The sequence below is a fragment of the Egretta garzetta genome, unplaced genomic scaffold (assembly GCF_000687185.1).
Source record: "Egretta garzetta isolate BGI_Z169 unplaced genomic scaffold, ASM68718v1 scaffold81, whole genome shotgun sequence".
In the NCBI taxonomy this organism is placed as follows: domain Eukaryota; kingdom Metazoa; phylum Chordata; class Aves; order Pelecaniformes; family Ardeidae; genus Egretta; species Egretta garzetta.
In genome coordinates, this window is record NW_009258671.1 from 8,649,005 (window position 1) to 8,673,949 (window position 24,945).

The window sequence follows — 24,945 nt, forward strand, 5'->3', positions numbered from 1 at the left end:
CCTATAGCAGGGAGGGGCTGCAACACAACCTGGGGTCGTACTTTCTGGTAGATTTCTTTCAGAGCAGGGCCCTTTGGGGGGATATAATGCATGCTAGACCCAGTGTGTAATGTGTATAGTGTATCTGGGATATATACATACATGCATACAGATAGGTATTTACAGTGTATACTGTAGCTTGGCAAATGGGGTGAAAGTTGCAGAGCAGGAGCGGGTCCCAGCTGATGTTCTGCTTTGCCCAATGTGAGTTGGTGGTGCAGTGGTGGGGGAATATGCTGTGATTCTCATGCTTAGAGGATGAATATGCCAGGTATTAAAAAGTAGTCTTTGATTGCTCTTTATTAATGTCTATTTATGAAAATAAAGGACCACTGTTCCCAGTGAACATTTGTGCTTCAGTAGGTGAATGTGCAGGTTCTGCTCAGGTTTGTATCTGTGCTTCTGGGCTTTCTAGCAGGACTTGTCTGGATGAAAAGAAAAATCGCTGCTGTGCTTCTTCCACACTGATGGTTTGTGAAAAAGTCATATTTAGCATGATCTGAAGGTGGCACTGTTGCATTTCAGAAGCATGTTAGTACAGCATCAGCTGTGCAAAGGTTTTGTGAACTGCAGATAAAAATCATAAGTCATTAGGTTTATATTTCTTTCTTTATCAAACAGAAGTATACATGTGAATGCTGAGAAAGAGAAGAGCCTGTTAAAGCAGGATGATAAGATTACAGATTTCAGGTATAGGGTTGATTCTTTGGAAGAGTATAAATGTTATCAGATCCCACTGTAGTTACAGTAGTTTGCTTTTCATGCTGTGTTCTTCTTTCTGTCTGAAATAAGAAAGAAGGATGTGTTTATAAATTTGACTGGCCAAGGTATTTGCCTGAGGGAAGTGTTTCCATTTTGAATAATAGGACTGCGTGTCAATGGTATTTTACTTGGTAAACTTATATATGCCTCACAACGTTAGGAGAGAAAGGATATTCTTATACACCAGGTTGAGAGGATACGATATATGATTAAGTACATTCCCAGCTCTGCAGAAGAATTGGGCAACTCTTTCTTCACCTCAGTTCCCCCATGTGCAACATGGAGATGATAAAACTTGTCTACTACTGTCTTAATTAATTCTTGTATGTAAGAGTCTTAATTAATTCCTCTATGTAAAAGTACTTTGAGATTAATGGATGGAAGCTGCAAAGTAAAATGCCTTCAGCAGAATTGGAAAAGGAAAAACAAAACCCCAGCTGATATTACCTGGAGGGGCAGAGGTTCAGGGCAGCATGTTGTATGTATGAAATTAGGATTGCAAATAATTCTGCCAGCAGCAGTTCTGCTGCTCTCTTCATAATATCATTTTGCTTGTTATTAATAATCAGAATGTTAGGTGTTCCCATAAAAGCGCTGGGAAGTTTTCAAGACAAATAAATAAGACAGGATCCTAGTACGCAGGAGTTCACAAAGTGAGTCCCTCTTGTAAAGAAAGTGGAAGGGTTTGTGTAAGGGTGGAAAAAGACAAAGGGCATAGACGATATCAGAAAGATTTATTGGTTATCAGAAAGAGTTATTGGTTATGTCATTAAGTTATAGGAACATAAGAACTGTGTGGTTGTAACATAGAAACTCTAGCAGAGCAAATGCCCAACCAGCCCAGTAACCAGTGTCCAACATATGGGCCCGTAACAGACAGGTTTACAGGAATCTTTCTCCAAATAGAAAGTTCCAGCTTGCTGCAATCATCAGTTCATACGCTTCTAGAAAAGCACACCTGGACCGTCATGCGTGATGACCACTGATGGACATATGCCTCTTGAATCTGTGTAGCCTATTTTTTAATCTTTTTTTGCTGCCTATATTGTAGAGGAGAGAATGCATTTACTCTGATAATAAACCATAGATAGATGGGTAAAAGGAATAATAAGCATGTTTCATTCTGTTGTAATATTTCAGGAGAAATGACCAGAGTATCAAAGCTGTTTTATCTGCTAATGTAAATTAGGTCACCAAATATCCTTTCTCTACAAGACAGATTTTCTCTACAAGAGAAAAGGTAGAAAACCTCTGTGGGAGTTTGGGGTTTTTTTAAAGAAAAGACACAGACTAGCTCAGAGAGAGATGAAATGCATAAGAGCATTTGGAAAAAAGCAGTAAAATGGTTACTAGTGTTACTGACAGAGCTGAGTGTAATAAACCTTGACTTGATGTCAGAGAAGAGGAAACAAATGAAGGGATTTAAAGAAAGGAGGGAGCACTGGGAAAAGAAGGGGAGAAAGGACAGATCAATGAAGATGCTCTTGCAGAAAGTCCTTCATTAGTAAAACAGTTTTTTTGCTAGGTTGTCACAAACAAGAAGAGAGGTGATGCCTTAAGAAGGACCTGCATCTAAACTGTGTTTGTGTGAATGGGAAGGAACAAGATGCTCACAAAAGTGTAAAACTAAAAAAAGTGAAAAGGTGTAGGTTGCTTTTGGTAAAGGTTTATAGAGTGGGAGGAGCTATTAGAGATGGAGTTACTGAAGAAAAGTGAGTGCTTAAACACTGACAGAGAATTGTGGACTGAAGAGAGTCAGGTCATCAGTTTTAGCCATTATCCCTTTAAACTGACACTGAGACATCAAGGAGGAGATGTTAGTGGAGCTGAGAAATACGTAGGACAAGATGGAGAATGGCTGATCAGGCTGGTTTGTGATTTGTTGATGGAGAGAGAGCAGCTGAGGTCATGGGAGGAGATGTGAGTGTGTAGGAGCAGGTTGTGAGGAAGGAAAAAGAAGGTACTAGAAACAGAGGAAAGAGCTGCCCCAGGGAGTATTAGAAAAAGAAAGAACACGGTCTCCTGAAGGAGATGTAGGAGGAGCAGCCACAAAGGTAGGAGAAGAAAGAGGCAAGAACAGTATTGCAAAATCAAGGAAAGAAAATATATTGAATGGGAATCGATGATCAGCAGTATCAGACATGGAGGAGCCAAAAGCCAGACTCCCAAACTTGCTATGCTGACCTACAGAAAGTGTCTTCCAGTGGAAGGGAAGGAACGAAAGCCCAGTGTGTAGACTTCATGCAAGCTGAAGAAAACGAATTGTGTAAAAAGTTGCTTCCAATATTCCTACCCCATCGTATTAAAAAGAGATGCAAAATGCCATTCTTTCCTGGTTCAAGAAGTGCTTTAGGACCCTCGATGTCGCCTGGTGTGGTTACAGGCCAAGGTGGCACTGAAGCCAAAAGATGCTGTTAACAACTGCACATCACTTATTAGCATGGGCAGGAGAAAAACAGAAGTGCAGACCTATTCAGGTTTTTTTTTTTAAAAGCTTTTATAGACTTTTCACTGCATTCCTCCTCTAACCAGCTGTCAGTGAAAAATGAAGAATGCATTTTCAGCCTGTACAAAAATGTCCTATCAATGCCTAAGGTATTATCAGGTACTATAAAACATTTTCCCCCTCAGCAATGCATTCATTTCCTTAGGTGACTGTAATACCACCTTGTAGTCTGTTAAACTTCAGGAAAATGTTAACATTTCATAATACAGCTAAAAGTAGTTTTGATAGGCTGAAATCTTCCATATCACATTTGATACTAACCGAAGCATATATTCTTGCCTACTATTAAGCAGAATGGTATTATTTTTATCAAAAGCATCCAGAGCCAATACAATTATAAAATTTCACTTATACCTATAGAGCTTCTCAGGGGTGTTGTGCTGGTGCTTGAGCACACTGATATGAATGGCTGCTTATAATTTTACAGACACATACTACTTCTCTCCATTGTTATTTGCAAGGATTACACTGCTAATCTCTGTCCTGAATTTCCAGCCTCTCTTGCATGTGTGGTAGTTCACGATGTTACCTTTGAACCGTTACAGAAAGTGTCTCAACTACTGATAGCACAACACTGGATTTATTAGTAGTCTTAATTTCTACTATGGTGTCATGATTGTTTAGTGTGTTCCAGAGGCTGGGGAGAGACTTTTAAAAAATGATCAGAAGGTAAACCAAACCAGATATCATTAAAAAGTGTGCTTGTGGGATCCCATATTGGCTGGGGGCAGGAGAAGGAGACTGGAGTTTTATTTGACTTTTTGGGAAACCTGTCCTTAGCACAGGGGTAGTAGTTTTGTATCTCACAAGCAGTTTGGCCATTCCCAGTGTGGCAAAGTCTTTCCGCAGTCCACCATGCAAATGTTTATATGGTATGACATTAAATTCAGAGTCACTGGATTGCAAAAGATTTGGTTCTGAACTTTGTCCCTGGACCCACTCTGCAGTGCCGGGCAAGTACCTTCACATTCCCCTCTGCTTCTGCCTTATCCTCTGTTGCTCTAGACTCTTTATCTTTGGGCCAAAGGCTGGCTGGCTCTTACCGTGCATTTGTTACAGTGTTTAGCATAATGAGATCCCCGGACTGATTTGGGCTTCCTGGCAGAGCTGTGATGCTGGAAGTAGCAGCTCACCTACAATTGCTTTTCTGTGGGGAAATGGAGGCCAGGTGTAAGCAGCGCCAGGGCGTCCAGGAGAGCTCTGCTGTTCACAGGGGCGAGGATTTCAGCACATACGTTATCTCCCCTTGTGGATACTCTTACTCGAAAGTAAGCAACAATAGCCACCTTTTGTCATGACTACAATGTCATTAGCATGGAACGACAATGGTGTCTGGCAATACAAAACCGATGCTGTCCAGTCATTCACAGTGAGCACACAGAGCAGGGACATAATTCAGCAGGTTTTTCGACAGGCTCTTGCAGCCTTACATTAAAAAGACACAGTCCCTTTCAGTATCTTTGTTCTGGTTTCATCTAGGCTTGCCCCTTTCACAAGAGGAGCCCCTCAGCAAAGAATATTCTGTGAGTTTTTCTCCATGCCAGGTTGCCCTGTTGAAATTAGTAGCTATGCATTAGAGACGAGGGTGCCCAGAAGCCATTTGGTAAGCGGGATCCTAGATTTATTGCCTGAACCTGCCCTTTTGGGATGCTGATGACTGCGCTGTTCAGTAGTCAAATCTCTCAACACCCTCCCTCCCCTCCAGAAAAAATGTCAGGCTGGAGAGCTCTTCTGGAGGCAAACAAGCAACTCGAGCAGGAGGTGAATTTTCATTTCGTATCTGAGAAATGCTGAAGGTGCTTTTCTGGTGAGAATGAGTCTCGTGCTCGAGTGGAACAACCTTCGTAATGCCAAATTTCACTCTAGCACATTGCAAGTATCTGGTTAATCAAACACTCCTCCTTGATCAATGTTCATCTCGCCCCTCGGGTAGGAAACTGTAACGTGTTACAAAAACATTCATACAGACCACCTTTGGCTACAGCTTCCATAAAGCCAGCAGACAAATAAATAGCACTGCAACTCTGTCAGAGTTTTGTGAACACCAGTGTGGAGTTATAAAACCTTTCCAACTTGGGAAAGAAATGGACTGAGTCAGGGAATAGCTAAGGGGACCGCGGAAGGTGTCCTTGGTTTGTAGTATGTAGCATGCATTTTTTGGTATTAAACAGTGGGCTGAGATATCGCATAAATGAGCAAATAAAGCCAGATTTAGAATCCCGTACACCAAGAAACATACTACAGCAATTCCTAGGAAAGATGTCTGTGCGAATTCAGCCTTCCGAGGCGCTTTGCCCTGGTTTAGGGTAGTCAGAGACCCGCTTTTCTGAGGATCACCAAGTGTGAAGTATTTGTGCGACTGAGTCAGCTGCTTCTGCTGCTGCTCCCGAGTTTTTGTGTTGATAGCAAGCATCTCATCCCTGCAGTAGCGCCCACACACCCTATAAAACTGGAGAGGGAAGGCAAGAGACTCAAGGCATATCATAAATCTTTCCCAGTATGATGCACCGATGTGTGGCTAGCTTCAAAAATACCCACCCTAACTTTTATTTTTAAAGGGGTCAAACATGGTGAAGTGACCCCTTATTTCAGACTTATTTTGAGAATTTGGTCAGGGATTAACAGACGTTAAGATTCAGAAAGCTTCCCTTGTCAGAAGTTCTGCTAACAACACCAGAGAGCTGTCGCCTCTAGGTGATGACTGAGCTTTCATGGGGCTTTCATGTCAAATCCTCAGGATTAGGTACTTTTTCTTCTATGGTAAATTGAATCACAGAGCCGTATCGTGCTGTGTGCCAGAACACGGCTGTTTGCCAAGAAATGCTTAGGGTAACGATAATTAATTGCCCAGGTGTCATGGATATGCTACTGTATCAAAGCTTGGCTGAAACGGAATCATGTGGCCGTGGGACAGGCAGGGTTAACTAAGCCACTCTTGCTAAATGGAGAGATTGCATGTGTGTGATGATGTACTGTGATGGACACTAACCCCCCTGTAAATAAGATAGTGGGAATAAAGTATCAGGAGGCTGAGACATTTGATTTTGCACATTTTGGACGTTCAGCCTTTAAGTTTTTTCCACCTGTTTTTGTAATATGTAAGATTCTTACGCTACATAAAGCATGTCACGTTCTCAAAGGTGGAACAGGAAGGATTAAAAAATATATGGTGGAAACTATTTTTTAATGAGGCTACTTCAAGTACAGATATTGCATTTTAGGCATGAGTGATTTCGCAGCATTGTCAACATTAAAACCCATTGCGAGGTTTGGCTGGAAGGCAAACCAGAGATCTAAAAGCACTTCAAGTTTGCCAAACCAGGATAAGAGCACATCTCTCTGAAGTTATTTGGTATCCTTAATAAAGATCATAGTATTTGTAAACTCGCCAAACCTCAGTAAAATCAAAGGTTGTTTTTAATTCTTTCATAATACCAAGGCTCCATATGATCCAACATGACAGATAATAGCTCTGAAAATATTTACCATTTGTTTCTGGCCAAAAAATGTATTAATACCACGAGGCCTCTTTATCGCCTCTTTATTTGATGTGTTCAGCAATCAAAGCTTTCTAGAGAAGCCCAAGTGTTAATGAAATTAAACTCCGTTGAGTGGTTGAAGGATAGCATTTATAATAAATTGAATCCCAAATTTCTGATCTGTTGGATAAGGCTAATCAGAAAGATCCTTTTTCATGCTGAAATGTAACTCCTGTACTGTAGTTTCCTTTTTTCTTTTTTCTTCAGAGGTGAAGTGAAAGGCAAAAAGAGAAGCAGATTCAAACAGTTTTAGCTAAACTTAAGCTGAGACTTGCACCCTAGGTGAAAGCTTCAAAGGTTGGAGAGTTGTAGACACAATCGTTTGGGCAGTCTTTAGACGAGCACTTTGTCTTTACGTGGGTTATAAATTATTACTGTGGTCAACAGATACTGTGAGCATGGAAGAGGTCTGAGCTGCTGCTTATGGTCGCAGGCGCAGGCCTCCCTCTTATTTTTCTGAGGGGTGTCTTGCCCGACCTCTGATCCTCTTCTGCACCTCCCAGAGCAGGATACGGTACAGCTCTGAGCTGCTTACTGAATTGCCCTGGGGGTGCAGGTGTTTTGGCCTGTTCCTGAGATGAGATGCCACTGGGGCCAGCACTGCACCAGCTGGCCCAAGTCGTTAGGAGTCCTGGGTTTTGCACTGATGCAGTACTCACCGTCACAGTGCCTAAATCACCGTTGCCTTTCTGTTCCCTGATAGCATTGGGGTTGTGTTAAGTGATATGGAGCTTTGGTGGTGCTCAAAAGGGAAATCCCCCTCTCCTGTCTACCTCTGAACAAATACTCCAGCCCTTTCCCTGTTGACAGCATTAGTGCTTGTGTGGCAAGGTACATTTTGGGTTTTTTTTTTCTTTTAGGTGTTAATCCAAGGGAAGGGGCAGGGGATATAGCAGGACTATTTCTGATCAGCTTAAACCAACAGTGAAATTGCCCTGAGTGTCATGTAGCTTATGAAAGTGTGATTTTATGTGTCCAAACTGACTTCTAAAGCATTTTATAAGCACTTGGTTGCTCAACAGTTGACAGTTAGGCCATTTTATTAGGGATTTGAATAAAGATCTGGGAGGTCCATTTTTGAGAAGTACATGCTTTTGAAAATCCTGTCCCCAGATACTTCAGCAAAGATCTGTATAGCCAGCCACATTCCTGTGAAGCAGTTCTCTGTCAGCATGGAAACCTTGCTAACATCCAACTCTAACTTGATTCTCCAAATCTATTATTTTGTGAAGTTTTCACCATCAAACTTGAATGAAGGTCTAATTCACAATGTTATGAGGGCAATACACTTCAAAGCAAGAGGAAATCTATTTCAGTACTTGTATTTTGATTAATGAGTTTTCTGAATCCTTTAACCATATTTATGTTTGTCAGGTGTGGCAGCTCAAGGATTAATGGTATCTTCAGAGCTATTTTTCTGTATATGATTTGATGCCTGCAGTGATGATTACTGAGAAATATTTCATTTTCCAAAGAGCAGCCACTTATTAATAAAACAGATTATATCAGAAACTATAGAGCACCACATAGCAGGAGCCTACATTGTTATTGTCACAAATAATTGCGAGAAATATAGATAGCTTTCACAAAAAAAAAATAAAAAGAGAAAATGAAAGGACTATTAAGCTTTTGAGAGATGGAGGAATCTAAGGTGTACATTAACTTTCTGAAGTCAGCAGACATCTGGTGGTCTGGGAAGTGCCTGCACTTTGACAGCTAGATTGTGCCTTTAGGCACAGTCATGAACTAGAGAGGACTGGAGGAACATAATGCTTGTGAGACTGCCTACGGAGGCACAGCCCCCTGCTGTGAAGGGCAAAAAGAAGGGCTTCTACAAGTGCATCAACAGCAAAAGGAAGACTAGTAAAAATGTGGGCCTGCTTCTGAATGGGGCAGGAAATGTGATGACAAAAGACATGGAGAAAGCTAAAGTATTCAATGCCTTCTTTACCTCATTCTTTACTGATAAGACTGGCTTTCAGGAGTCCCAGGGCCCTCAGGGCAATAGGAAGGTCTGGAGCAACAAATACTCACCCTCGGTGGAGAAAGATCAGGTTAGGGAATGTTTAAATAAACTGGACATACTCAAGTCCATGGGAGCTGATGGGGTGCGCCCACAAGTGCTGAGGGAACTGGCCACTCTCTGTTATCTTTGAAAGATTGTGGTGATTGGAAGTTCCCATGGATGGGAAGAAGGCAAATGTCAATCCAACTTTCAAGAAGGTCAAGAAGAAGGATCTAGGGAACTACAGGCTGGTCAGCCTCACCTCAGTCCTTGGGAAGATGGTGGAGCAAAATCCACCTGGAAAACGTTTCCAAACAAATTAAAGACAAGAGGGTGGCTGGGAGTAGTCAGCAAGGATTTATGAAGAGGAAATCATGCCTGACCAACCTGACTGCCTTCTACAAAGAGATGATTTGATTAATGGATGGGAGAAGAAAAGTGAATGTTGCTTATCTTGACTTTAGTAAGGCTTTCAACACCATCTCCCTTAATATCCTCCTAGGCAACCTGAGAAAATGTAGACTAGATAAGCGGACAGTGAGGTGGATTGAAAAACAGCTGAACTGCTGGGCTCAAAGGGTTGTGATCAGCAGCACAGCTAGCAGCCAGTCACCAGTGGTGTATCTGAAGGACCAAATCTGGAGCCAATTTCTTCATTAATGGCCTAGATGATGGGAGAGAGTGCACCTTAACAGGTTTGAAGAGGAAACAAAACCTTGATGAACGGTTGATACACCAGAGGGTTGTGCTGCCATTCAGAGGGACCTTGACAAGCTGGAGTAATGGGCTGACAGGAACCTCATGAAGTTCAGCAAAGAGAAATGCAAGTCCTTCCCCAAGGGAGCAATAACCCTATGTACTGGTACACACTGGGGGCTTACCAGCTGGAAAGCAGTTCTGCAGAAAAAGCCTGGGGGTCCTGGTGATCCAAGTTGATCACGAACTAATGGTGTGCCCTTGCACCAAAAGCAGCCAATGGGCTGCTTTAGGAAGAGTTGCCAGCAGGCTGAAGGAGGTCATCCTTTCCCTCTACTCAGCACTGGTGAGGTCACTGCTGGAGTGCTATATCCAGTTCTGGGCTTCCCAGTACAAGAAAGACATGGGCATAATGGAGGGAGTCCAGAAGAGGGTGATGAAGATGATTAAGGGGCTGGAGCATCTGTCATATGAGGAGAGGCTGAGAGAGCTGGGACTATTCAGCCTGGAGAAAAGGAGGCCCGGGGGAATCTGATCAACGTAATGAGAGGGAGTAAAGAAGACAGACAGACCCTTCTCAGTGGAAAGGACAAGAGTCAATGGGCACAAATTGAAATACTGGACAATTCAATTTAAACTTACAAAAAGCCTTTTCTTTACTGTAAAGGTGGTTGAACACTGTAATAGGTTGCCTAGAGCTGTGGAGCCTCCATCCTTAGACATAATCTGTGGTGGGTTGACTCTGGCTGGACACCAGGTGCCCACCAAGCCACTCTGTCGCTCCCCCTCCTCAGCTGGACAGGGTGAGAAAAATACAATGAAAGACTCGTGGGTCGAGATAGGGACAGGGAGAGATCACTCAGCATTTACTGTCACAGGAAAACCAGACTTGACATGGGGAAATTAATTTAATTTATTACCAGTCAAGTCTGAGTAGGGTAATAGAAATAAAACCAAATCTTAAAACACCTTCCCCCTACCTGTCCCTTCTTCCTGGGCTCAACTTCACTCCCGATTTTCTCTACCTCCTCCCCCTGAGCAGAGCAGGGGGGATGGGCAATGGGGGTCAGTGTCAGTTCATCACACATTGTCTCTGGCACTCCTTCCTCCTCACTCTCTTCCCCTGCTCCAGCCTGGGGTCCCTCCCACAGGAGACAATCCTCCATGAACTTCTCCAACGTGAGTCCTTCCCACAGGCTACAGTTCTTCAAGAATGCTCCAGTGTGGGTCCCTTCCACAGGGTGCAGTCCCTCAGGAACAGACTGCTCCAGTGTGGGTCCCCCATACAAGCCCAGCCAGCAAACCTGCTCCAGCATAAGTTCTCCACGGGGTCACAGCCTCCTTTGGGCACCCACCTGCTCCAGCATGGGGTCCTCCCCAGGCTGCAAGTGGAGATCCACTCCACCATGGACCTCCATGGACTGCAGAGGGACAGCCTGCCCCATCGAGGGCTGCAGGGGTATCTCTGCTCTGGCACCTGGAGCACCTCCTGCCCCTCCTTCTGTACCGACCTGGGTGCCTGCAGGGCTGCTCCTCTTACAGATTCTCACTCTTCTCTCTGGCTGCAATTTCTGTCATGGAGCAACTTCTCCCCCTTCTTAAATATGCTATCACAAAAGTGCTGCCACCATCGCTGATGGGCTCAGCTTTGGCCAGCGGCGGGTCTGTCTTGGAGCTGGCTGGCATGAGCTCCATCGGACATGGCTGGCAGAAGCTTCTAGCAGCTTCTGACAGAAGCCACTCACTGCTACCAAAACCTTGCCATGCAAACCAGACTGAAGACAGCCCAGAGCAACATGCTTGAGGTGACTCTGCTTTGGGCAAGGGATTGTACAGATGGTCTTCAGAGGTGCTTCCCACCTCAGTTAGTCTGTGATTCTGATTCCAGATTGTGGCGATGTTGAAAACATGACAAGGCTGGATTGCTACAACTTTGCAGCTTTCACTTTACCAAATGCAGTAAGACTTCCCTAATGTGCAATGTTTGAAGCATTATATTTGCAAAGCTAGGATACATTAAGCAATTACCCAGCAGTTGATTCACTTCCCTTCTCCCCTGGCATGGTATAGGTCAGTAAGTACTGTAGTAACTATGTTGGCAGAGAAATTTAAGCACCGAAAATCATTACTTTGGCATAATATTTTGGAATAAAGAGCAGCCTTTAGGAAAGGAATTTAATTAAACTTTAATGTATGCAGAGCTCCAAAGCTTTTTACCAAAAAGTAAGGATAAAACAGCCTAAAATATATGTTTTCTGTTTATGACCAGGATGTGAATTATTTTTCAACCTTATTGATGAACTTTCTATATTTGTAATGAATACTGAATAAGAAATAACTTTTTTCTTACAGATCTTAACATGACTTCTTTGAGTTGAGGTCTACAGAGCCAAAAAACAATTGGGCTATATAGTTTTGGCTTCACACTGTAGATATGTATTTACATGTTATAGACTGAGATAGCCTGGTATTCAAGCCTAACCTGCAACTCGCTGTCTATGGTTTGATCCAAGGAAGCATTTATTCATGGCTGGATTTTTTTTTTTTTTCTCTTGCTCATTTCTGGAATGATCCTATCAATTTTGCTTTTTAAAATAGCCACTGCAATGATCATTTCCTTAGTCCTAAACTTCCTAATTGCCTGAACATCTCTTTTGACACTAGGACTCAGCTCTTAAGTAACACTGATGCGTCTGAGATGCTTACTCTTAATTTTGAAAATCTTGGCCAGCAGTATAAAGCAAGAGGCCTTGAGGAGAAAGGCAAACTTAAAATTATAGTCCAGGATCTTGCATTAACATGAGAACAGTCTTCTTGAATTGCTTAAGGGAAACTCATAAACATGCTTTTCCCCTACAAAAAGTTGTTTGTTCACCACACATTACTGCTAGCATGCCGGTGTTTTGGGCTACTTTCCTTTAATAGCCGTGCAATGGCTTTCGGTTCCAGAAGGCTGAGATAACCTCTCAGCTTCGTTACTGCCACATCCATGTGGAATTTTGCTAACTTTAGAGGAGAGCTTATGTCTTCTGTGCATAATCGTACATACTCGTGGCCTGACACAGACTACCAGACTATTTAAAGGCTATTTTTGTGATTCCCAAAGATCCATTGCTTAAAAAGGGTAGCTACTGTTGCATTGTGGCAGCTAGGACTGTTCATCTCTGACAAGGCTGTAAAAAGGACCAGAGTGGTTTTTTGTGGGGAAACAGATCCAGGAACAGCCAAATGTAGGGCTCCAGAACAGAGGCTGAGATTATTTGGAAGTTAATATAAAGCACAATAAATTACCTGAGTTTCAATTGAGTTTAGGCTCCAGCTCCACAGCTCTCACCACATTCTCTAGTACTTTAATTTTTCCAAATTAATCATTTCATGTTCCAAGTATCCATTTAAAGCACAAGGAAAATAGCTAGAGGAAAAATTATAAGGTGTTTTTCTGTGTCATTGAAATCTCTCTCTCATAGGTGTCACTAGCAGCTCATCCCAAAAGTTCCGCCTGAAAACAGACGACCCTAACTCTCACCCTGTATTAGCATATTCTCTCAACAAGCCTTCCTGTGCTTTTTTTCAAAGGGGCATTTTGTGATGGACTCTAGCTTTCGCTTACAGTCAGTCCTGTAGACTCATAGCCCGAGGACTGGGAAATTTAGGGGAAAAACTGCTTTGCTTGGGCTCTTATGCATCTCACATGGGATTTTATTTATCTCATCAGGAATAGAAATGAGTGTATTGCTACCAAAATGTCATACACTCTGCATGAACAAGCTGTGCATTTTTCAGCCCTAGTACGTATTTCTGCCTCTCGCCTGTTAAGCCTCATCCCCCACTCAGCTCTTTGACCCCGCTGTCCTGCCCGCCTTGCTGGCATGTACTTGATCAGAAACTGCCTGGGTACCTCAAGGCTACGCAGCCAGTGAAACAGGCTGCTTAGCAGGGGCAAAGAAACATTATCACACATAAGAATTACCAAGAAGATCCTAGGAGATTCTTTAGCTTTCCTCAGCCCTTAGACCCTTTGATGTCTATGACTGTATTTTACAATGGAGCTGATATTAGCATTCTTACGGAGCCATATTCCATGCAATAATTCGTATCATATTTCATATACCAAGGTGCTGTTAATTCTAACTAATGCAAAATACTCTTTATATATATAGCTAGTAGTTCCACTTGCAGTAGAGTGAATGAAGACTAATTCTCAGCTGTCCTATTAGTTTCTGATTTGTGAAAGTTAATTTTAATAATGCATGGCCAGGGTGCAAACACGAAAAAAAAAATCAATTGTACCGCGTGCTTATTTTGAAGGAAAAGACAACCCTGAGCTATGCTCAGACTTGTTTGTCTGCCTTTGGTATTTCAAATATATATGTCCCATTCTTATTATTTTAGATACTTTTTACAGAGTGTTTAATTTAAAATAGATCTCAGAATGAATAGAAATATGTGTTTTGTTCTATTTAGGACTGGATTAATATGTTAACTATAGATTAATGATTCATCAAAGTGGATTGTTCTTATTTTCCCCACTTTATGCTCTCTCAGTAACTCCTCACCATCCATCCCAAGACTAGTCAATCTGTGGTCAGTTTTTAGCTGATCACACATCATACAATTAACAATATGAAAAAAAAAATTAGCAAATTTTCCTAAATAAATTGTTTGTTCCCAGAAAAACTGGCTAAATTAATACCTGCCTATGACGTCAAGTGTGAAGTCTTGCACTAGTGGAAAAGGGGCAACACTGTTGGATTCAACTGACAGGAAAAAGCCACGTTTGTTAACTTGCCACCTGAGACGAATCACAGAAAGGAGACTGTGTGCTTGCTGTGAGCACAAAGGGAGAAAAAAAAAAAAGGTAGTTTTGTTACTATCCTTTGGCATGTGATGACCGGAACAAACCAGTACAGCTGTAACCCTGTGTAGGGGGGAAGAGGTGGGGAGGTGGTAAGAGGAAAAGAGCTCTTGTGCTTCTTGCTTAACACAGAGCTTGAAATGTGGTTGAGGGGATTGATCACATTTTTGATAACTGTGTTTATTGTATTTTCTTGAGCATAGCCCACAGGTTATTTGGAAAAACGATTTTTGATTTGGCAGTAGTTTGGATTGTTTATATATACACAAATACATATGCCTGCATATGCAGGTAAGGCAAGAGGAGGTTTACTTCAGCACATCCCCTCTCCTTCCAGCAGTCATCAGATACAGCTCCCAAATAACCAGCAGTCCCTGTTGCCTCTACCTTCAGCTTCTGATCCCTTGCCTGCTCCACTAACACTTCTCAGCTTGACTAGGGGGGGGTCCTTAAAAGTTTGGGTTATTTGAGGCTCTCCTTTTGAGGAACGGGTGCAACTTAGGTCCATACTGCATTCTTCTGATGATACAGATTTAAATATTTGACTAGATTCAGGAATCAGTCCCTGTAGAAAATCACGAGACCTTCACCTCTGGAACAGAAAACATAACGTAATGCATCCTCTCTACCAACCCAAACCAGCTTTTTCTACTGGCAGCGTGCAAAGAAGCTCCTTCAGTTCTGCTTTGCTTTCCAGCAAACCATGGAGATGCCTGTTAGAGGAACTTTCTCTAGAGAAAATGCAAATGCGGTGTTGAGCAAGAGGTGCAAGGAACACAATGACCTAGACTCATTGCAAGTGTAATTGCTGCAGATTTTGTGGTTAGGAGTGGGAAAAAAGGAAGAATTTTTTTTTTAGGAAAAGTATTTTGAAGAGTTTTGTAAGTGCTCCTTGGGCATACTGGGCAGTGAGCTTAGCACAGAAGTCAGAATTGGGAGTCTGGATTTCTGGAGACAAAATATTAATGCATGATAACACAGGGACTTGTCATCCGGAATGGGTTAATGTGGTAACAAAACAGCAGTGTTTCTCCTGCGTTCAAAATGGACCTTCTTAGCAAATCAGCTGCATAGTGCAAAAATACAAGCAGAAACCAGACACAGAGGTGAATTGCCTGAGGGTCTCACATATTTCAAAGCAGAGAAATGTAATGATATCTTAAAGAGGTATAGACAAGCCGAGGAATACCTGTGGCATCTGATTACAATAATAGAAATTCTGCTGAAAGGCTTAGGAAGATTAACAATATAAACCTTGCTGTCTTAGTTATCCCATCTTCTTTGATAAGTAAAGCCTCAGTAATCCAGTGACAGTGGCTCTAAGATTGTTGGTTGTTGTCATTATTCTCACTTGAAAATAAGTATTATGTATTATTTAGGTTAATGTCTTCACTACACACGGTGACGTACTTTTACCTCATCAAAATATGAAACATGAAAGAAGAAACAGGGCAAGAGAGCAGCTCAGCATATTAATTACAGAGCTTTAAAAGTTCTGGGCCGTGGTCAGACTATCACTGCAGAAATAACTGCGACATCCAGAAACTTACTGCCTCGCAAGCCAAGGCTGTTTGCTTGCACGGATCAGCAGATGGAAAGGATTGGCCTAGATCCTGTTTACAATATGGGCAAAGTGTGCAAGGAAAAGACGTCTTATCATTGTTTTCTAAAAGGAGGTCAGCAAACCATGAAGATACCCAAGCAGATTTGGGGCATGTAATAACATCTCTGCTCAGTTAACAAAAAAAGCAAAACCAAACACAGGTGAGCCGATGGAAAGTAGTCTGTCCAGCCTGTGACATGTAGGGTTTTCTATAGGGTGAGTCTGTGTTTGGGTCACAGATTATGAACCGAAGAACATAAACAGCAGCAGCACATCAGACTGGAGGGTAGCAGCACTTGCTTGCATAGAGGTGCCTGCAGGCAAGACAACGCAGATGCTTGAGATTGCCTGGCACATGGGATTGAGCAGCAGTGCGAATCTCCTTGTTCATTTGTTATCAGTGATTCACCCTGTTTTAATATAGACAAATATTCTCCTGGCACTTTTTTTTTTTTTTTTTTTTTTTTTTGTGAAAATGCTAACCTAGCTGAAATCTAATTTTGTTGGAAAAGGATTTGGGAGAACTTACTTAAATAAACTCACCCCATTTACCAACTGTAGAGTCGGCAGCTTTGGTCCCAAAGAGGACCAAGATGATGGTGGTATTTGAGAGAACTCTGTTTTCAGGTCATTTAATGAGCAATGCTGTTGTTCTCCTGGCATCCTATAGAGAATGACTCACAGGGCAGCGTGTATTGCTACACTGATCCAGGACCAAGACCCGGTCTGCAGTTATCCCCATGTCAGATCTGAGTGGCTCCATCCAGCTACTTTGGATTTAGACTGGTAAAAAAAGAGATCAAAAAGCAGCTGCTTAATTTCTACATTTCCTGACTTTTCAGTACATTTAAAAATTGTAACCTTCCTGTTACTATAAAGTATGTTTTTATACTTAATATTCAGCTATAAATGCTGAAGCATGCCAGACCACAAATCTGGACCCAGCGTTAGTCTGCCAAAAGGCATAGTGGAACAACATGTTTATGCAAATGTTGCAGTAACTGATAAATCCACGTTGCTTAAAAACATCCAGAATTATTACACATGGCATCTTCCAAGGTGCTAAATGCTCTCGAGATACCGACCGATGCATTGAGCCATGTATGCAAATTGCATGAAGCAGGCCCCAGTCTCGGGATGTTTCTGTAGACATCTGTTCGTGAGAACAGGCAGGAGGCACTGCTGGCCTGCTTAGGGTCTCGAGTAGCTGCGCCTCCCTTGCGCCGGGCACGAAAGGCACAAGGCATAGGAGAATGGGACACAGGTAGCATCAAAAGGCAGGGAGAGACTTTCTAGCAGGCAGCCTTTAAGGGCGTTTCCCAGACAAGTCCCAGGAGCACTGCAACAGGATCCCTGGGAGCTGGATAAATGTGTAGCCAGGTTTCAGGCTCTGAGCAGCTTTGCTACTGCATGTTTTCCACCTGCATTTGTCCTTGAGTTTGGTGGAGAAAAATGCTCAGGTTTTCCATTTTAGCACTTTCACCAAAAAAAAGGAAAGCTCTCGACAAGTAAATCTGCCAAGACCTGAAAGCCTGTCACGTGCTCTTGTCCAGTAGAACATTTCAAGGTTTTTCTCTTACTCTTTCTTTTTTTTCTTCTGCCCATTTAGAATGACTGCATCCTTATATACATGCTGTAGCACAAACCCATCTGACTACATCATCCTATTTATTTAATAGGAGAGGAAGGGAAATAGTTCTTTTGCACTGGTGGTCATTTCAGAACCATCTAGGACATTGGCACAACAAACTGAATGATAAGTAAATATTGTGAGAGAATTGTGTTTCTTTTGTTCCTTCAGTTTCTTGGTTCAATATAGGTGCCTTCAACATGTCTAGCGTTCACTTCTCAGACCTTTATTAGGCTTGATTTTAAAACTGCAGCAAGAGAACTGTGTGAAAAAGTGCTGCCACGTTGGTCAGAGTTTGTCTGCCTGTTCCACCTTGAAAATAAATGTTCCATTTCTTCTGCCTATTGATGGAATGCATCCAAATAAGAATGAGAAAGCTACTAATTGCTTTGAATGCTACGTCAGTAATGTACAGATAGATGCCATACATGCATAAACTATCTTGAGTGGCATTGCATCACGTCAGAAAAAAACACAATTTGCAACCCCAGTTCTAGACTAGAGCAGACTCTACCAGAGCAGAGCGAGGAAGTGGAGAACACTATAAAAAGATTGCTAAATGGAAACAGCAACCTTTGCCATCTGAGGCTTGGTGATCACTGCGTGAGCCGCTAACAGGGTGGGTTAAACAACTTGCCAATACTGAGTGATTCCAATGCTGCGTGTTTCCGTGGTTGTCAGTTAAAGCACGGCCTGCAATAATGTGATGTGTTGTTAGCAAAATGCTTTAAACGCTACCGTAAAGGGAGGACAATTTTAGCAAGGCTTTTCTTTTTCAATATATCATCTGCCAAGCCCAGTCATTTTTATAAGGTGCAGGAGAGCAGCCAAGAAAACTAAAAAAAAAAAAAATATATATATATATATATATAAGTATATATGTATGTATGTATGTACATATAAATTGTAGGGGGAAGGATGCTTAGAAAGTGTATTCATCAAATATGGCAAGCAAAGTGAATGTGGTGAAAAGTTTGCAATTTTACTGCATGCTGAAAATATTAGTTGGTATTTAAACAGGACAAAACTGTAATGTCATTACTGCCTTAGAAAAAGGTGCTGACAGCCTGCATAAGCAAACGTTTATCTCTCCCATCAGATCTCAAGCCAAAGTGTTCGTAGGGGACTGCTGTAGGAGCTCGGCTGGGAACCCGGGAAGGCGCTGGTGTGCTGCCTGCTTGTGAAACATAACCCCCAGCCTGCAGCGGGAATACGCCTCAAATAATCCTTTCTTAAACTGTGCATTTCCTTCTGAATCAAATGCCCTGTCAGATAAGGCTGTTGTCAGCAGGAGGGGTCTGAGGAGGGGGCCTCTGCCAGACTCTCTGTGCCTGTTGGCTGACCTCGGCTTTACATGATTTTGACATTTCGGATACATCCTTTCAAACGTGAGCTGTGTGGTAGCTCCCTGCTCTAGTAACACCAGACCTAGAAAACAACCGTGAAGTGACAACATGTTTACAGTCCGATCCCAAGCCTTTGGGGTCAATGGCAAAGCTCCCATTGACTTTCTTTTGTGTAGGTGTGAAGCTGTAACGCTACCATGTTTAGCCACATCGTGTCAAGGCACTGATAAGACCTTATGGCTTCCCCTGGGTCCTCTGCCTTGCTCTGCCCAGAGGCCAGGAGCCCCATTTCAGCCTCAGTCCCTGCCTGACCTGTGCTGGAAGGGAGCCGGTCTCCGGCTCCATCACAGTTGTGGGTCCTCTTGTTCTGGACTTGAGCCATGCGTCGCCTTCCTGGTTTGATTTTGGCCCTGCGTCACCACCATGAAGTTCCCCGGTGATCTGGCCCTTGGTTGAACCTGGCTGCTCCCTGGTCTGCCCTGCTGTCTGGCTGGGGTGGTGGGACAAGCCCTAGCTGGAGAAGCCCTGCCCTGCCACCCCCCTCCTGATCCCCCAGCAGTCCCCATCCTGCTGCGCCCCGGCACTGGCGCTCCTCTATGTAAAACAAACGGAAAGACCAGAGCCCTAAAGGAGAGAGCTCGCTCCTCCTTTACCACTTCCTTCCTCATTATCAACCCCTGGTGTTGGTGAGGGGAATGGCCACCGTCCATGTGAGGAACGACGCAGGGACAGGCGCTGTGATAGTCCCCCTTTCCTCATTAAACTCATTAAACCTGCTTTTATTCCGATTGTTTCCAGTGGGGTTATCCATCCACAATGCAACACACTGTCAATTTACAAATTAGTGTTATCAGATATTTACAGGGTAAGTGCTGATTTTATTGCCGCATCGTAATTGCCATTACAAATAATTTCTGCTGTTCCAGATGAAATGTGGTTTTCAGCACAGTACCAGAAATTGCATGGCATCCCCAGGCGTGCGTGCTTACGTACTCCTCAGGGCAATGCGTGTGCTGGCTTACCTGGGGAAAGTCTCCTTATGTCCAACTTAAAAAGCAGTGTCACAGACTTCTCAAACAGTTTATTGCTCTGAATAAAAGATAAAAAAAAAATTTTCTCATTTCAGAATATATAGTTTTTCTGCCATTACAACATTTTAGTGCTCTTCTTGGAGCTTCTGCAAGGTACTTTGATTCAAAAGTTGTATTGTGTTCTTACTTTGCAAACTTTCTTGCAAGCCATCTATGGATCCAAGGGATAAAATAGCTTTCCATCAGCGATACTGAAAATGAAGGGGAGTTGTTCTCTTGCTGAAATGGAGCAGGGTGGAGCTCATCCAAACGCTTCTGATTCCCCTATTAATGTCAGCAACCCATTTCTATCCCAACAGGTGTAGTTCGCCAGGTGAAGCCCATTGTTGGACCTTTCCATGCCATCCTGAAACTGGAGATGAACTACGTCATGGGTGGAGTGGTATCTCATCGTAACATTGTCAATGTTCACATCTTTGTCTCCAAGTACTGGTTCTGAGAGAGCATTTAAAATCCCAGACAAGCAAGCCGCTCCAACCTAAATCATTACCACAAACTATTATGTCATATACTTGTTTGTAAAACCCAGTAGTGGTATTTTTGTTTTATTTTTAAATATTTGGTTTATAGTTTAAGACAAATAAGAAGCTATTATGTTGATTAGACATAGGGTGGAGCAAATTAAGTGAGCCTGATGTAGTAGTTGTCTGTATAAGTAGTGTGTAAAAGTGCTCAGCTGCCTAGTGAAATTTAAAACTTTTCTAAATGTTTAGGCAGATCTTAACTGTTGCTCCTTGGCCGGATAACCAGAGCGACTGAGGACGTGGAACAAAATAGATGTCAGAGTTCATCGGGACGAATATATGGTATCTTTGGATGGAATAAGTTTGGTAAGGATTAGTAATTTCACCTCAATATTAACTACCTTGAAGGAGTCAGATTGTCAGAAAGTGCCAAGTATTTGCCTTTGGACGCCAGTAGGATAACTCAGAACAGGCACCCAGAATTGCTGATCATTTCTGAAAAGTTTAGCCCGGATATTTAAAAAGTGCCATTCAGCTACAGCTACAAGAGGAAGTGCAAAAGGAATTAAAAATAGTAACAGACTAACAAGCTATTGCACATATTAAAAAAATACTCCTTTTTTGTGCTTATTAGTTGATTGTAAGATTATGCTTGATTCTAATGAAACAAATACCTCTCACTGAAATTAACCTCTTACAAGGATAAGGCATATTGCTTAGATTCCAATCTCATCTGTCCTCAGCAATACATGGGAAACTCAGACCTGTATCTCCTGTCTATTCCAGAGTAAAGCTCCATACCTTTTTAAAATTGGTAGTAAAATCAGCATGTTAAACTGTACACTTCCTACACACCAAACCAAGGCATATGTAATAATATAACGAAGCTCTCACAAATAAATGAATGTTTAATGTATTTTCTGGGCATCAAAGTAACGTATCTTTTTGTAACAGAGCAGAAAATAAATAGCTCCATGTTTCAGTCTGTTATGTTTGTCAAGATATGAGGAAATAAAGTCAGATGGGAAATAAATCAAGCATATGCTATGGTTTCTGCTTACCAGAAAAATCATATAGTATACAAAAATATATCTCCTGTAAGCAGATTTGTTATATGTACATATTACACATTCCCCACTCAAAACGGTCCACTATGCCATTGGTCATTATTGGCGGTAGGCATTTGTCTATTCCTTTTACACAAAAGCCCTGGAAGCTTAAGGGAATCTGTCCATTGACCTGAATGATCTCTGAATAAGGCTAATAAAGATGCTCCTCTCTGATCCACTGCAAATAAAAAGGCCGTAACAACTTTACTGTGTACACACAGAGCTCTTCATTGCATTCTCTGCGGCAGGGAAGCTTCTCTGCCTGCAGCGTTCTCACTCCTTAAATGAAGGTTCTATGAAAACATATTCTCATAGATAGAACTTGACTGAAGGATATCCTCTTGACAGTATTTGTGTCTCCCACACTTACAGAGCATCCCAACCCCATGCACAGCCTGGTTTTCAGGATGCTGTCAGCTTAAAACATGTTTGCTGTTGTTAGCGGCCACCTCTACAGTCCTTGTGATTTCAATAAAGAGTTATGTATTTGCATAGAAAAATGCTATGAAGCAGATATATTTATAGCAGGTGACCTTCATCATTCAACTAACTAATGGAGATTTTGGGAAACTCCAAAGTGCAAGAGATACTGTTGATTTCAGGGGTTATTAGCCTATGTAATTCCAATTTGGGAAGTAAAATGTTTTATTATGCTAACAGAGTCCAAGAAAAGGAGGATGGAAGACTCTCCTTAAATCATCGAGTTCTTTTTCTTGCCAGTGTAGGAAAAGTAAGTAGCCTTAGTACCAAAAATACAAAAACTGTTTCCATCTGATTTTCTAGACTGTAATTTTTGATCCTTTATTTCCTTTGTAAGTGGTATTTAGTTGCAGTGGAAAGAACTTCGGGACAGCAGAAATCTAATTTTAGGATCAAACTGATGAACAAACTAATTTACAAACTTCTTTCTGTAAAGGAGAAACCACACACACACACCCCTCTCCCCGTCTTCTGTCTGCATTTTTGAGTAAAAATAGGATAGAAGAAGGATTACCACTACTTCCTGGAAAACCGTTTCCTACATTGTCCCAAATAATCTTTGAAAATTGCAAGCAGCTTTTTAAATAGTCCTGATGTCATACGAGGACGTTGATCCAGTAGATGATTTTATGTTTTGTGTATAAAATTAAAGAGTGCTTAGTGCCACGGTCACTGTGACGTGTCTTAACTTTTAATAGATCAACACAGAAAAACTAGATAATTCAGTAATGATAGGAAAGATCAAATATTTCTCTCATCCAAACCTGTGATAATAAACTTTTCATTTGTTGCAAGTGGGACAAAGTAAAACTATTTGTAATTTTTACTGGCAGATCATTAAAGCTGTTCAAGCAGGAGAGCACGCTTACGAAATTGCCACGGAGATCCATTCACTTCGAGGGCCTTTCTTTTGTTGTGCTCTCTTTGGATTGATTAGATCGAAGTTCAAATCATTTTGATTGTGGGGAAACAGAATCACAAGTAAACGAGCTTTTAGAAGAAAACAACAAGAACAAGCATAAACTGCGGAGTGCTCATTAGTCTGCTTTTTAAGAGTCCTCTGCTCAGTCATACACAGAATGATACCGCGCACCTTGGAAAAACAATCGCACACCACTAAAAGAATGAGTAATAATAACACACAGTTACAGATGCTACCTAGGATCACATTACTTGATAAATTATCTTATTTGACACTAGATGAGTACAGCGAGACAAAAATCACTCGAATGAGCAAAGGCCCACAGGTGCTAGCCAGATTCCTGCCGGGAGGAGCAGCAGGTCTCATGTTGTTCTGCCAAAAGTCAGGCATCCTGCACAGATGGGAAGACCTCTTGTGCACTACAGGGACCGCTTCTAAGACAAGTCTTCTGGCAGGAGAAATTGCCTCGGTGTTATTTCCAGTGGGGTTAGGATGGTTCACCTGAGGAAGCATTCAGTGTACATAGAGGGTTGAGTAATCTGGGCCATAGCCTTAGTCAAATAAAATAATAACAAACCAGGAATATTTCAGATCAATTTGCTGATAGACTGATCTACTTTCTACTTCTTCAGTTTAAAAATCACTTCTTGATGAATCTGTAATTTATTAGCAGATAAAGAAGGCAAAATAGCACAGTGTACGTAATCCTAGTGTAGCTACTCCTTTTACAGAGGGAGGGCACGGCGGCCAAGGACAATAGCAATGAAGAACAAACAAGTTTCATAACAGTGTTCACATCAGTACATTCCACGTATGATAGCTGGATAAGCTTGTGCAGTGATGACAAACGTTATTTCATGATTTGGAGAGAAATACTGTGTGCCTTTCCAGGGTAGCTGTCCTAACTACAGTGTATGGTAACTCTTGGAAGCCGCTGGTGACTGACTGTAATGCTCCAACATGGCAAATTGCTGGTCAGCACTGTGAATACGGCCATTATTTGGAGCTCGGGCAACATTAATGTGTTCCTGTCTCAACCACAAAATCACACTACGCCTGAGTTTGGCTCATGAAAAAATATTACAGCATCCGCTTCACCCATGTGGTTCGTGACTGCTTCTGTGCCTGAACACGTGCAATCAATCAGTTCTGCAAACATGGCCCTGGTGAGACCTCCTGCCTCGCGCAATGCGGGGTGGAGTGAAAAGCATGGCCCAAGCCGACTTTCTGGAGGCAAGTGAGTTACACCAGTGTCCCCAACACGCGACAGTCTGCACTTTTTACAGAAGCAGGTTCAATGCAGATGTGTTCTCACATCCACGCCGGTATAAAGGAATTAAAACAGTGATAGTTTCCAGATTAAATACAGTAACTCTTTATAATGACCCGTAGTTCAATTAGCAAGTGTATGCGGATGACAGTCCGTGTTTCATGCCAGTTGAAAACATACTGACTGCTGACTGAAGTGAATGCAATTCTCATTTAATATCTAATTCTGAAGAGTGGCACAAAGCCACCAGTTCAACACCATCTGCCTTACGTCATCTGGTATGTAGGTACCCCTGTGAAGACAACTCCTTCCAGGAACGAGTGTCAGGAGATGTTTACATATGCTGTTTGTTCCACTGAACTCAGAGAATATGCACTGCTCATCAGTCAATGTGATCTTGCTACCTTTAATTTTTAAATGAGCATTTGCATTTTTGGCCTGTTTGTGAAAACGTTATTGACGCAGAAAAAAGTAGGTGCCAGCTGTGGCAGAAGAAAAGAGCTCTTAGAAACATCGTCTGTGAACGATAGCCTCTAGCAATCCTCCTGCAACGTTTCAGCAGCTTGGATTTAGTATTCCATAAAAGGCTTTTACAGGGATGCTGACACACGACTTTTCTGTATTCTGT

The 24,945-nt window shown here is 42.1% G+C and overlaps 1 protein-coding gene across 1 annotated transcript in view; it reads left to right on the forward strand.

Moving 5' to 3' along the window:
* The window catches only part of FBLN1 (fibulin 1), a 119,329-nt gene extending 98,818 nt beyond the window's left edge, over positions 1 to 20,511 (forward strand). Inside the window, exon 18 of the mRNA XM_035888514.1 lies at positions 20,372 to 20,511. Coding sequence (XP_035744407.1) covers positions 20,372 to 20,511 — 140 coding nt within the window. The remainder of the gene's footprint in view (positions 1 to 20,371) is intronic.
* The last annotated feature ends 4,434 nt before the right edge of the window (positions 20,512 to 24,945 follow it).